General features: G+C 44.2%; 1 protein-coding gene across 1 annotated transcript; it reads right to left on the reverse strand.

Annotated features, from left to right (window-relative positions):
* Window positions 1-2,774: 2,774 nt before the first annotated feature.
* On the reverse strand, window positions 2,775-15,382 carry mtpn (myotrophin). The gene is made up of 4 exons (XM_084573244.1): window positions 15,013-15,382; window positions 11,590-11,703; window positions 10,752-10,835; window positions 2,775-4,176 (listed from the first exon to the last, which is right to left on the reverse strand). Exons 1-4 carry the CDS (start codon window positions 15,088-15,090, stop codon window positions 4,090-4,092), a joined length of 363 nt encoding a protein of 120 aa, XP_084429370.1. The 5' UTR covers window positions 15,091-15,382; the 3' UTR covers window positions 2,775-4,089.
* Window positions 15,383-15,606: the final 224 nt, after the last annotated feature.

Consider the following 15,606-nt stretch of genomic DNA (forward strand, 5'->3'; position numbering starts at 1 on the left):
TGACAGGACCTGATGCAACTCTTCACCACATGCTCGGTTACACGCTTCTATTGATTTATCCACCTTTCTTCTACCCCATGGACCTCCCGGCACGTCCGTGATCACGAACTCACGTCATGCGGACAAGCACTGCTCAAACCCACAACTTTATTTTAAATTCTACTTGAGATACCAAGGTTTCCAACTATTCCAATTGTGTCAGGCTGGGGGAAGTACACCGATCAGGCATAACATTATGATACTGTGTAGGTCTTCCTTGTGTCTCCAAAACATTTGGGACTCGTCAGAGAATGGACATGGGCCTTCTGAGGGTGTCCCGTGGTGTCTGGCAACAGAATGCTGTTAGTGGAGGTCTTTGGGTCAGACTTGTTCCAGTGCATCCCACAGATACTTGATCAGTTTGGGATCTAGGGAATTTGGAGGCCAGGGCAACACCTTGTGCCGTTTTTGTTTTGAGTTGTTCTTAAACTGTCGACTGCTGCCATCAAGGAGTGTCACTGCTATGGTGTGGCGGTGCCTGGTCTGGTCAAGGTGGGTGGTACATGTCTAAGTAACATCCACACAAATGCCAGGTCAAAAAGTTTCCCAGCAGATCATCAAATCATCACAAGACGGTCGGTGTTATTCACTTCTCCTCATTTCAAGAAAGATTCTTGGTCATCTAGGTCATTCCGCATCTAAAACAAAGCTCCCGCAAAGACAGTTTCAAGAGATGAAACACCTTCAAGAAACCTAAAAGAAGCACCAGCTTCCTTTGTCTTAGATGCTTTGAGAAAGCGTTGAATGCTACAAGGCTCTTTTACATGACAACTAAGAGGGCTTTCATTGGAGTTAAACTGAAGATGGGCACAAATGATTTCTTCTTTCCTAGGAATCGCTGCTCTGTGGGTCAGAGCTCAGAGCGTTTCCTATAGAGGCGCGCGGAACTGGCATGACTGCAAAGTAGTTAAAAACTCATCAGTCTTCTGGTTTTGGTCCACCTTGTGAACTACAACGCCGTATCATACCGAGCTAGGTCCTAATCAACAGCGCAGAACTGCAGCATAGTACTCTTTGCACTACGTTTGTCTTGGTTTATGTCAGGTTGGGTGAGGCATTATGACCCGGCGTGGTCCCCCCCAGCTATCTATCGCTTTGCCGGGTGCATTGCAGTCTGAATTATATAGCAGACAACATGTCCAAAAGACAAATTGTGCAAGCAGCTAATGTTAATTAAAGGGTAATTTTCTTTTATGAATGTCCAATTTCTAGACACGGCGCAACCGTTTGTGTTGTGGTTAGACCTTTGTTACCGTGAAGCATGAGTTTAATTTGCGCTGCAGCGTCACACGGAATGATGAAACCGTCCGTGACAATGCTCAGTGTGATTGCCATGATTTCCCGCGGACGCCGCGGTGCATATTTTATATCATAACTGACTGTTGGATTATGATTCGGAGTTTATTTTGAATCCAGTGGGAGTGAAAGTCAGTCCGTGTTTTATAATGGAACAGCCCGAGGCGGTAGATTGGTGTGACAACAAAGATTAGAGTCAGATTTTTTTTTATATGTTTGGGAGTTGCTTAAGTTCACTAATAATGATTAGATTGCTCAAGGCTACGAGAATACCAAAGGGAAAATTTGGAAAATTGCTTGATGTTGCTTGTACAACAAAAGTTATTCAACTCATTCCATGGCAGAGGAAAACAGAATGATGGTTGGTATGTATGTACAACAAATTGATTGGCAGTTTTATTGAATGATGCAATTACCTAATTTACACCTGCCTTTAATTAAATGTGTGCAGGCGCAAATGAACCCAAGACGCTTTGAGGAACGGATTGTGACTGATTGGTGAAACCACAACTGTTCCAAACCAGCGAGGTAGCAGCCAAGGAGCTAGTAGCTGTGCACAAAGCGGTCCTCAACTAGGGATAGAGTTAAGACGAGACCAAGCATCTGCTTTCAGTTTGGTCCGATGAAAAGTACACAATTCATATTGACTGGGTCGTTTGTGCAGCAGAAGGAGAACGGCTCCAACCGCGCATGGCTGCAATTTCAAAGGGAAATTAAAGCACATCAATCTGGCAAAGAGAAACGCCAAATACAACACGAATTGACAAATTACTGACTGATTACTGCCTACAATGGACTGTACACCAGTCAGCCAATATTCCTAATATTGTGTAGGTCTCCCTTGTGCCTACAAAACAGTTGTGACTCATCAGAGAATGGACATGGGCCTTCTGAGGGTGTCCTGTGGTGTCTGGAAACAGAATGTTGTTAGTGGGGGGCTTTGAGGGGAGGGTCCTCTGTGGATCATCCCACAGAAACTTGATCAGTTTGGGATCTAGTGAATTTGGAGGCCAGGTCAACACCTTGTGCTGTTCTTCATGTTTTTTGAGTTGTTCCTAAGCCGTTTTTGTGTGTGTGCCTGTGTCAAGCTGCATCCTGCAGAGGATGGCAAGGAGTGTCATTGCTATTGGGTGGGGATGCCTGGTCTGGTCTAGGTGGATGCTACATGTCTAAGTAACATCCACATGAATGAATGCCAGGTCCAACAGTTTCTTTCAAAAGTGTCTGTGTAAGCACATGTGAACTCGCTAACAATTACTGAAGGAATTTACTCATTACCTCATTAGTAAATCATTTCTAAGGTGTTTTATTTTTGCTCGGGTGAGGATCCTGTTGAAAACGTCCCTCTTGGCAAACATTTGGCGACGACTCAACAAGCAACCTAAAATGTGAGCAGCCAACCAGTTTTCAGATACCAAACAAAAAATGGATAACAGAAATAATTTTTAGATTTTTTTATTTATGTTTTTACAGACTTTTGTCACAACAAAGTCAGCAAGAGCGTCTTTTTTTTTTTTGTCCATTACATTGTAGTAACTCATCTGAAAGCAACCCAGAGAGGACAGTGATCATTTGATAGCATAAAAGCAGAGGCAGTTTAAACATGCAGCAAAACAGGCAGGGCTTCTAACCATTTCCAAGGCAAGGGGAACACTAACCGCCCCCACCATCAAGCTCCGACTCTAACCCCCCCTCGTTTAACCATCATTCACAGCCCATCAGTTACAAAATACACAGAGAAGCCGCAAAGCAAAAATAATTCCCCACCTGAAATCTTACTCCAGGGGCAACGGATTTCTGAAATTCCTAATTCTATTATGAGCCGTTTACATTGCTTCAAAAGGGATTCAGTAACAGATTTTCTTTTTTTCTTGTTTTTTTTAAAAATTGCAACATTCAAGTCTTTCTAGTTAGCCAGCATGGTGATTGGTGAGAATACAGAATACCATATATGCATTATGACGCAAAACAATTTGTCAAAAAACACCATTTGATATGTAAGTGACGCAGGGCTGAGTAGAAAAAAGAAAGTTCTAACATCTAGACCTCTCTCACCAAAACATTTCCAAAGTTTCAAGATTGGATTTGAGGAACAGTTTGGTCAACTTAAAAAGAAAAGAAAAGAAAAGCAACCAAGGGGAGAGGAAGAGGCCACACGTAGCGAAAGGTTAATAGAATGAAACCTTTCTTTTCAATCTATCTAATGTAGTACAGTGCAATTACTGTTCGTGAGATTAAGCCCTGGTCATACAATACTTAGAATGAAGTTGTAAAAATATTAACACACTGTGAGTCTATTACCACTTGATTTCTTTATTGTTTTAAGAGACGACTGCGAATAGTAGGAGGGCGTGTTTAGGTGCGAAGCTTTGCGTTTCCATTATAGAGTCTGATTTCTAGTCTGAGCAGTGTTTTAGGATCCATGTTAAAGAGCACTCCCCCCTGGTAGTTTGGTCCCTAAGGGAGACACAACTGACGAGTTGTTCTGTTAAATGGCTACAAACAGCCCAAGAAGAAAACAAAACCCTATCCCCACAAAACGTTGGGGTAAAAGAAAAAAAAAAAAAAAAAAAAAAAACAAGGTAAGGAAAATTACCAGAGAGGCAAAATGAACCTCCAACAAACAGACAAATGCAGTGTTAAGACGGATCGGGGTAAAACGGGGGGCGAGTCCATCTACTGTCAGGGGACCACTGCATCCATCTGTGAGCCCGTTCACCCACCTGTCCGGCCACCTCCCGCACCGTGGTTGTCTCACTTAAACAGAACCTTTATGGCATCGGACTCGGCAGCTTCGCAGGCAGTTTTGCCGTCTGGTCCTTTTTGGGATTTGTCAGCTCCCTGCGGAGGAGAGAGAGAGAGGACATTAATATTAAATGTGCTTAGTGGATGCGACAAGTTCCTCTCACATCTGGTCAGGGGTTACAGGAGGAGGAAGAGACTTGAAACTACAGCTCTAGAAACTAGTGAACAATGTAATCAGTGAACGATGATCAGTCATAACATTATGACCGCCTTCCTAATATTGTGTAGGTCCGCCTTGTGCCTCTAAAACAGTTGGGACTCATCAGGGAATGGACATGGACCTTCTGAGGGTGTCCTGTGGTGTCTGGCAACAGAATGTTGTTAGTGGGGGCCTTTGGGTTCTATGAGTGAGGGGAGGGACCCATAGGACCTTTGAGGGGAGGGGCCTCTGTGGATCAACCCACAGATAATTGATCAGTTTAGGATCTAGCAAATTTGGAGGCCAGGTCAACACCTTGTGCTGTTCTTCATGTTTTTTAAAGTGTCAGGTTGTTGGGGATGGCTGCTGCCACCAATGAGTGTCATTGCTACTGGGTGGGGGTCCCTGGTCTGGTCTAGGTGGGTGCTACATGTCTAAGTAACATCCACATGAATGAATGCCAGGTCCAGAAGTTTCCCAGCAGAACACTGTATTGTCACAAGATGGTCAATGTCATTTACTTCGCCTATCTGTTGTCATAATGTTGTGGCTGATCACTGTATATGCCCGTGGTCACCTTTCATCTATATTGCTAAGTGTTTGGCTACCCTGATTGGAACCCGGTTCAACCAAAACTTCACCATTATTTTTCTCAGACTCATCTACTATGGGCTTGTCTATCTTTATCCACACGTCGCATGCAAAACAAAGTCACAGACGCCGATTCAAAAATCCATTTGAGCTCTGCAGTATAACACAAACAATGTGAAAGAGACGGGAGCGGACGCAATCATTAGGATTACTAAAAGACAAAAATAAAAGGATATAAAAAAAGACATGGAATGAGACCGACAGCGCGTTGAATGCTCTTGTAGCGACAACAGATTTAATGGGCACTGGAGGAGTGGAGGGGCACGCAGAGGAGAGAGGTGCCTTTGTTTGACCAGCCAACTTTAGCCTCTTAGCAGAGGGCTTACAGAGCCGTGGCAGAGAGGGTCTATTGTCGCACGGAGAGGCAGGGCATCCCAAACAATGTGACCCAGTTCAAGTGCCCCGGCTGCGTGTGAGGATGGTTGTCTGGGTGCAAATTCCATGCCACGGGAGCAACAGAGCGTATCCCGAGCATGGGAGATTTACCAGGGCTGAGCGGGTAACCTGTCAGATCTACATCTCTAATTGGTGAGGAGACGAAAGGCAAAGCAGGAGAGAGTTTTGTCGATTCATAACATGCTTCACACTGCTTGGAAGCGTGCACCTGTCAGCACTCCAGTCATGTTTGAGCCCTCTTACGCAACTTGAGTTATGACGACTCTGGTGAGGCAAAGTCCCTCAGTGGGAGGGTTTCTCTTATCGGCAATAAAAAAATAATTAGAATAATTAAACACGTGTGAAGCGAAGAGTATCTTGTTTAGTATGAACAAAAGCTAAATAAAACTCACTAGCTTCCTAGAGTCGCTTCTGGTTGAGTCTTGAGCAAGACCAACAAGAGTCCAACGTCCATTTTCCAACGAGGTGTGGATTATTATTTAGTTTTTTTAGCAACATTTCTGCCGAGAGCCTCCACAAATCTCTAAAGACACTGCAGTGCAACATGAATTCAGATCGAAAAACATTAGCAGAAGTGTGAAATCCAGCTGGCTTGGGTGTCCAGGTCTTGAAAACTACCCAAAAAAAATGAAAAAAGAAAGAAAGAGGATCACCCTCCTCGTATTTTATCTGCAAATACTCAGAGGGTTCCTTTGGTGTAATTTATCTTGTTGGAGACAGGACAGATTCCTGGGAGGGGGTAAGAGAAACCAGAGTTATCCTACTTTGATAATGCTTTCATGTTTTTTTTCTGATATGAACTGTGGATTTATCCATTTTCTGAACCAAACTATAAACTGTGATTAAGAAAAGGAAAAAAAAAAATAAGTGTTTATATAAGCGTTTCTTGTGTTGGTGAACTTTTCCACTAGCTGCATTCATAAAGGTGCCTCAGGTACCTGGTAACCAATCATTGTACTCTCCATTCTGGTGAGTTCCTTGGGTGAAAAGGAGGAATTTCTCTTTTTACAACCCCCCTCCCCTTTTGTCTCCAGCTCTGGGGAAGTCATTAGTAGTTGGTTCAAGACCATACCTAGTAACCGACTCTACAGACCTCATTTAGGAGGAAGGAAGTATCATTACAGCTCGACTTCAGCCCTCTCACCATCCATTCTACACCTGCATGGCAACAAACAAGCATTCTAAGAAACGCATTTGTGTACCTTGTGCATCACCATATTGAAGGACAACAATCTCATGATGAGCACGTAATACTGAGGTCTACCACAAATGTACACTCTGGTCCATACTACACCCGGTTGCTGCCTCTCAGGATACACTACACCTTCCCCAAAGCCCAACCAGCTCAATGAAACACTCCTGACTCCACTTACAGTAATGAGCCATCCTCAACCTGAATAATGGCCGCACGGTCCAAACCCGATTCAGTCAAAGAGAAGCTGGAGGCCAAGCGAGACACAGCCTAATGAATCCACAGTGTCTTCACTCAAACCGAGACGCACCATCATCCTGGATTATGGAGCCACACAAAGCAGCACACTAAGTGTCAGTAATAACGCCAGCAACCTGCCAAAGTGTCTATTAAGTTTTCATTACGCCACGAGTGAATGGAACTGAAAGGCTTCTCGAGCGTAAATCTTCAAACATTGGGCCGGCGCCTCGATCAAAACCTACTTGAAATGCAACGCTGCCATCAGACTATTGACCTGTTGGCAGCAGTCAAACATTACCGACCTGTAAGAGGGCAAATTTTATAACGCGCAGTGAAAAAGAGCCAATCAATATCTATGCTGGAGCAGCCGTCGGTGAAGTTTTGGGTGAAAAACTTATATTTGGTTGCACCGATCCTCGGTCCAAAAACGAAGTGACTAGACTGACGTATCGAGGATCGTTTCATACTTCAGGCTGCCTGGTGTTTAGATTTCCATGTTTTATGGATATTAGTCAGTGTGACATATTAATTAAAGAACTGCTGAAATATTAGCGAATAGCATTGATCCCTTAATGCTATAAAAGAAGAAGTCATCATCACCGTCTTTAAGCCAAGATATTTATTTGCACATTAGTAAACCATCGCCTGTATGTCTTGGACATTTCGAGATAATCGAGAGAGGCAATGAATCATCTCAGGTGCAAGTGTTGCAACAAATCAACCTAACTTTATAACTGGATAATGTTCAGATAAGTTTCTCAACTTATCGATTAAAAGTTTTGTCAGTTTTAAAAGCCCGGACCTCTCGTATCAAATGTCTTGGTTAAAGTTAATCAAGTCCTTTTTCAAGAAAAACTTTTCTAGTTCCACCTTTCCAAACAGACCGCTGCTGGGATTGAAATTCAAGGAAACACGTAGGACACCTCCTTGATAAGACAAGAGACAAACGGGAACTGTCTTGACGTAGCAATGCTGCGCTTCCTCCGAGTCAATGAACGTGTACAGACTTCCTCACAGATGAAAGGATGTGTGTCCACTCATGTGTATATGCTTGTATGTGACCTTCCATTGTTGGTTTAAAATTAAACGGCTGCTCTCTGCAAGCCCCAGTCAGCACTCTTGCCAGGATCTTATGGCTGGGGTCACCTTTGGGGTTAAAATGGCCTTTCATAATTCATTACCAACAACAGCGGCAGGGGGCAGGGGTCGGCTCCCGAGACGCAGTCGAGGACCGAGCCATTCTTGTCTGCCAAAACACCAGCGTCTGACAGCGCCACGGTCACAATGCAGGCCCCTCGGTGGGCTCCTTTTATCTACTACAATGCGGCGGCTGCGGTGCCACGGGTGCTGCCAGACGGAGTGGATATACAGCGGCACAGTCGGTGATGAGACCCCGGGACAATCTATTCATCTCATTTTAAGACACATGGCAAGATTTCAGAGCTGCCAGGGGTAGATATATTGAGATCTGGTCCCACGGTGACTGTTGACCTTTTGGGTGTTAATCCTTGTTGGTGCTTAGTGGAGATGAGTACGGACTGAAGCTCATGGGTTCACTTAAACCCTCGCCTTTCGCCATAATCCCCGTTCAGATGAGCTATGGCTGCCTGTCTCATCCCTCATGATACCACAGGCGAAGGCTACCCCAGGGCCTTTCATTTACAAAGTAGAGGTGGCGCGTGTATAGCTGCCCATTTCGGATTGAATTGGAGCTTCTGGCTTTCAGGAGGATCTATTGTGGATGTGGTAATGTGTCTGGTGGCAAGGGAAATAAAAGGAAATGACTGGGCATGTATGCTGGTTTAAAACTCAAATCCTTCATTATGATGTGGAAATGACCTGTGCAGACATTAAATGCATCACGTAGTGGACATGAACTAGCGCATGGAACCAATAGGTGATTTAATATAACAGGCTATTATGGAGAATATATACATTATGCTGCCAGACTTTATCGAAAATAACTTTCTATATATATATATAGATATTTTTTCCCTTTAGGCATTGGCATCTCCCTTCAATCTATCTTAGAGCCAAACAGATTTGATGGCCAGCTGCTGGCAAACTGCTTGCAGGACTCCGCTGCCTTGTCGAGGACCAGAGTGTGTGGCTGTGTTTACGAAAGCAGATGGCCGATAAAGCCGACGGCCAACAGGAAAAAAGTCGGTATGGAGCGCCGCGCAAGTGTCTCTCAGAGCGAACGCCATTGTTTCCCAGAAATAGACCGTGGTTTCCGCTTTTCAAACGGCCGCGCTATTAAGAGAAGTCGAAACTGCGAACCCGTTTAAGCGTCGGCCTGAGTGGCACTCGGGTGACTGTGTAGGATGCATCGAGTGACTTCCTTAAGTGACTTAACATTATGAAAGCCCCCCGCGCTGATGATAGTACTGTGAAACAGCTGTGAAGAGGAAGTTTGGTTTACCCTGCCTTGTTTTTCCTTGCAGGAAATAGGCGGCTGCTCACACACACAGCCGCACATACCACATGACGTTATGCAATTTTCAAACCGAACTGACTGTCAATATTTGTGACGTCCATGCATAAAATAAAGCTGCACCCATTGCTGAACTCGTATTCTGTGGGTCAGTGCCATAGGGTTAGTATAAAGACGGAAGGCAAAGCTGTTCCTCAAAAGTGAAGCCAAAGCAAGTAGAGCTTCCCCTGGTGACTGGCTGCAGTATAGGTCATAAGCTCCGCCTCCTCCATGTTAGTTGATGGGTCAAACTTAAACGCTAAAATACACGTCGAAAAACTTTTTTCAAAGATGGTTTCTGTCATTTTAGGTAGTTAATATAATGTTGATGCATGTTCAAGTATAATTTTTTGGGCAAGTTTCGTTTTAGTTTGATATTTGACGCTATTTAAACAGGATGTGACATAATGGCAACTACCAGATAAACCAACCACTCCGTAAAGCGGTCCCGTGGCACTGTGAGAGTTGTAAAAAAAAATTTAAAAAAATAAAAATAAGTACAGTGTATAATCCAACATTTCCTTGTAACTGGTGGAGGTAGAGGAGAGATTAGAATCAGTTAAACAAGATCGCGCCGCCCGTATCCCTGGGAAAATAGTATGCAAGGAAGTGGCGACACATTGCCCGTATTTACTGTGGTCAGTGGCGATATGAGCTCATCTTCCGTTCAATATAATGCAATACGTGACATGTTATAGGACACTGTTAACTATAAACACCCAAAGAAATGACGTTGGTGCTGATAGACAAGTCGATATGGTGTCCCGCGTTTGCGTCACATTCATTGTCCACAGTTCCTTTGCACTGAAGCTCATTTTGACTGAATAAACAGAACTACCGCGGCTCAGACAACCTGTGAAAATTGTGCATGTACTTTTAAGTCAAACATTCAGGTAAGATGCACACACGGATGCAGTCTTTCTCAAAAAAAAAAAAAAAAAAAAAAGCACCTCCACTTGCAAATGAGGCTTTCTATTTGCCTGTGACGGAACTGCACAAATCTGTTTTCCATGGCTGGATGAAGCTGGATGGATTGGACATTTATTATGGTATGCTTGTTATTCAGTCGTAGCGCTGCAGCCAGTGCCAGCTGTGCCCGACTCGGTGTTGCGTCTGCCCTCGCAGCTGCGGCCAGACGCGCAAATGGCGGCGGCGGATCTCGGCTGACCGAGGTGACGGCTCCAGAGCTAAACACCTGAGGGAGGCCGGGGTGGAAGGATGGAGCAGAGCGATAGACGGAGCAAAGGGCTGTGCACTCATGAATGAAACGGCTTAAAAACACAGAAAAAAAAAGAAAAGAAAAAACAAGTGAATAGCAGCAATACTCCGGGACGCTCCGTGAACATTCGAGCACAGCCTCCACAGGACAGGGCTAAAGGGCCTTTTGTCCAGTGAGTCACCTCATCAGCACTCACGGCTCGCATGGAGCCTCTGACACATCAACATGCGCTGACGGGTGAAAGACACCAGCACACACTTCTGTGCGCAGGAGCATGTATAGGCATTCATGCGAAAATTACCTTTTCTAGCAGGAACTTGACACAGTTGACGTGACCCTCCAAGGCGGCAATCATCAGCGGAGCGTACCCGTGTTTGTCTGGAGTCTGCAGAGGGAGTGGATGGAAAAAGGGCTTGAGTTAGACAGTAAAAAATAAAATAAAAAAACAGAGGAAAGATACTGAATACTTGGAGAAAAGCTTTGTATACCAGCAGATGATAGGCAGAGGCCAAATCCCACACAAGGGTATAGGCTTCTTTTATCAAAAACAAATAAAGGAGCTTCAGCAAGAGAGAGGTTTTACTGCTCCCTCATCGTATCCAGAAAGTTAAAGCAGCGTTAGCACACCATAAAACCCTTGTGTCTTCATGGTCTGAGGTGCATCTTGCTGGCTTGGGTGTGCTGAATATCAGGAAGCACTGTAGAAACTCAATAAAACACTATTGACCTACGAATAAGCTCTTTTCCTGCTTGACCCCCTTCAACCCTCAAGTGTGGAGTTCAAAAATGCATGTTGTTTTGCACATACAGCCCTGCAAGTAACCCAAGGCATATGATTCCTTCAGAAAAAAACATGTGCAAATTATAAATGAGTGTTGGAGGCTGTGGACTGGTCCGCTACCACAGCACCACAGGAAACGGCTGAGGCTCGGGCTAAACGTGAGGTCGAGCAAACGCCGGAACGCTTTTATTAACAGGTTTTGTTTTGTTTGAACACACCGATAACCATTGCGTAAAGCGACGCCCAGACGCCGAAGGGAAGCAGACGCAGGCAACGGTTGCTTTTGTGGTCACTGCAACCCTAGATAGTAGGCAAATGATCATGCAAAGTGTGAGTGCGAGGTCGCTGAGGCTCTTACGTCGATGTCCGCTCCCAAGGAATGGAGGAACTGCATCACGTCTAAGTGACCGAAGTCTGCAGCGTAATGAATAGGTTTCCTCCCGCTGCACAAGGTCCGGTTTACATCCTCAGCCTGGGAAAGAGAAGAAGGAAAAAAAAATAAAAAATACAAGCTTAGTATCACAAGCCAGAAATATGCATTAAAGGTCGATGTGGGACCTGCTTTGACTTGCAAGAGAAACTCTCACTGTTGACACAAGCTCGTAATCAAATGAAGTGGCAAGAACACACCGTCCTGCTCCTTTATTATCCTGCTGTGGTGTTGCGAGACCTCAAACTGTCAAGCTCGTGCTTGAGAGAAAAGACAGGCGCACTCACCAACTTCCTTGTTCCCTTCCTACACTAACAACACACACACACACACACACAGCAGAGTTGTATACCAGGTGGCCCTCCGGTGACAGCGCTTAAATCAATCACAGACGCGGCCGTCAGTGCCGACTTCTCTCAAAACTGTGTACAATTAACAAAATGTCTGCATAAACATGAAGCCAGAGAAGGTGAAAAAAAAAATACACTCATTTGATCAGAAAAATAGGCCTAGAAGAAGATAATATACAAGTATAGAGGCCCTGAAATGTAAAGGAATATCTGGTTACACGATCATATTTAACACCTGAGCTGGAGATGACGGCGATAGCTTAGCTTTCTGGGTCTCCTGGGGCAACTAGGAGCAAATCTAATAAAAGGTGAGATGCCAATAAAAGAAGGGCAAATAGCAGCGAGAGATAGAGGGTGGTGTTCTTATTATATTGATATCAGATTACATATGACGTTGGATCCTGGTACTAATAAAAATAATGTTATTATTTCCTTTCCTAGCCCTAATTCCTACATTACAGATTAATGATGCACGTTTCTATAAAGTAGCTTCTGCTGACTTAACACTGAACCTCCTCAACCTGCTGCAGATTTATCAATCGCAGTGGACACTTGTAATGGCAGAAAACTCACAAATGTGGTTAATATTATTAAATAAACTAGCACTCCAGTGACATGTGTGCTCCTGGGCTCTGTAATTGTCGATTGTGGTCTCATATTCATTGACAGAAGATTAACGCTATCAATTACACTTGTGCTTTTATTACTGTGACATAACAAAGAGAAAGTCCCTTTACAAATATCGACATATAATGAATTCAGTTCTAACGTCAAAGGCAAAAGCCTCATTTGTCCGATAAATCGGGTTCGAACCTTTGATAAATTCCACGACTTTCTATTCTCTGGGCTCAGATGAAAGCGAGGACCAATTGAACGCCAATAAATTCAGAAACGTCATAACCCACACCGCCGGCCTCTGTCTGCCAATCACTCACTTTTATCACAGCGTCCCCTGAAGGTCAAGTTCAACCTACTGAGCACGATCCTTCATCTCACACGCAGCCCTACGTTATCCATTAGCGACGATGGCCGTCAAACCTTGACCTCTTCTGATGGTGTTTAAATGTTACTTTCAACTGCTGCAGCTCCAACGGTTGAAGTCACAACACTGAATGGAGAAAGAACTGCAGCGTTACCAAACAGTCAAGCACGGTCAGTGGCATAGCTGACCACTGTTGAAGTGGAAGTGTTGCCCAAGCGCTTTGTGTCGTCACTGTGTTAAGAAAATGAACTAGTCAAATACAAGCACGCACCAATCAGGCATAACATTATGACCACCTTCATAATATTTTGCAGGTGTCTCTTGTGCCTCTAAAACAGTTTTGACTTAGAGAATGGACATGGGCCTTTTGAGGGTGTCCTGTGGTGTCTGGCAACAAAATGTTGTTAGTGGGGGGGGGCCTTTGGGTCCTATGGGTTGAGGGGAGGGGCCTCTGTGGATCATCCTACAGATACTTAATCAGTCTGGGATCTAGTGAATTTGGAGGCCAGGTCAACACCTGATCCAGGTGGGTGTTATGTCTAAGTAACATCAACACCAATGAATGCCAGGTGCAAAAGTTTCCCAGCAGAACATTGAACTGTCACAAAATGGTCAATAATATTTACATCTCCTTAGAGTGGTTTTAATGTTGCGGCTGATCGGTGCATGACTGATTGACAGTGTGTCATTGGGAGTGCTGAAAATAGATTTTCGTGTTGGGCATCGCCGGCTTCCATTAAAAAAAGAATCACTTGCCGCCTGTTGCTTTCTCGCTGGTATTGTGAACCCAGCGTTGCGAACAGGACCATCAGAAATAATAAACTTCTCCCCATGGACAAAAAAAAAAAAAGTCATCTGAGTTAATGCAAGCGCTAGAAATCGAATTCCGCTTACAGTAACAGTAACAATGACTGCACATTAATCAGGCGATGACTTATGAATGAGATAGATCCAGTTTCTGTTCTAGTGCATCAATTCATGCACAAGAAACTGGAACTGAAAAGCAGTACACTAATAAAGACAGACGCACAATAAAGTTGGGACGTTGGTTGACTACAGTGATCATGTGTAGACCTGGGGACCTAAGATGTTTAACCTGCAGCGTTAATGTACACTACAGCACAGTAATTTAACAAGCAGTACTCAGGAGACAAATAAGTTCATTTATTTAGCTACAAAGCAAAGATCAACTCAGTGTTTACAACAATCCAAGTTAGAAATTTTTACTTTTTGGCCTGGAAGACGACTAACCGTTCTGAACTTTTATTTTTTTTATAATTTTTTTAATTGTCATTTAAGCTAGGCAGCAGCAGCAGCAGTGCTTATTAGACTGTACTGGATCCCTGGGCCTGTCTGTCTCGGTTAGCCAGCTAGCATGACTAACATAGCGGTTACCTGACAATAAAGGGCACACTCAGTCCTATAACCTCTACATTACCTATTTTAGACACTACTCACACCGTCAACCATGTTCACGGTGTTTGTATTCTGTAAACAATCTGCTAACCCTGTGCATATTTACACATAAACACAACTTCTCCAACTGTGCATAATGCTAATGTGGGTTAGCTTACCAACAGGTTGCAGATCGTAGCGGATGCTAACTGACTATGATTCCCAGTGAAAAGCAACACATTCCGGTTGAAGTACAGCTAACACTATCCGATGGTAGCCGAGACAGCTCGAAACACAACGGCCCACTGTCTATTATCAATGTATGAATGGCACTGTGTGTGTGGCTAACTGTGCTAACTAGACTCACACAGACAGGAGTCCATGCTAACGTGTTTCGCCGCCGTTGAAACGCTTCGCCACAAATTCTGCCTTAATTAAAAGTCCGTGACTTACAGCAAACGTTACGGATTTACCAAGCCCCAATAGCCTGCCAGTTTTAGATTACCTAACTTCACATTACCCAACTGCAGCTACCCGCTAGCTAGCTAGCTAGCATTCAAGCTAAGCAGCCACCTGTCAGACAACTGGCTCACTGATTAGCCGGTCAAATATCATTCCTCTCACCGTTGCCAGTTTGGTTTTGACCTCGTCCAGGTCTCCGGTCTTCAGTGCCCAGACCAAGTTTTTCTCTTCGTCTTCCATTTTCCTGTGCTTGCTCTTGTTACACCTTCCCTGCTGTGCCGCAGAGCAGACGCCAAGTTGAATGCTAGTGCGTTAAAAGTATGCTAGCTCCAGCCACAAAACTCTTCCTATCGTCGCGGTGGGTGCAGTAGCAGACTCCGACTGAATACAATTCCCTTTTAAATGCTCACGATGTAATTTTTTCTTTTTGGATTTGCTGACCCGCCGAGGAGGGACAGGTAAAAACTGATTCGAGAAGTTCTGCTTCGCAGACAGGGATCCGCCTTTCTGCCAGACAGAAATGTTTCCGATACTTTTACCCGGAAGTTAACCTTTAAGGGGAAAATAGATGTTGCGTTTACGTGCTAATGTTGAAAACAACACTTCTTCGGTTGCCACAGTTTCACAATGCAAAGCAGAAATCTCGGTGCTTGATATGTGCTATATAATTGTTATGACAATTGTTCTTTTTTATTATTTCCACTGCCAAAACGTATGCACCCACTGGTTAATGACTAAACCCAGGCCGTTTCAATG

The sequence above is a fragment of the Chelon labrosus genome (genome assembly GCF_963514085.1).
Source record: "Chelon labrosus genome assembly, chromosome: 23".
Classification (NCBI taxonomy): domain Eukaryota; kingdom Metazoa; phylum Chordata; class Actinopteri; order Mugiliformes; family Mugilidae; genus Chelon; species Chelon labrosus.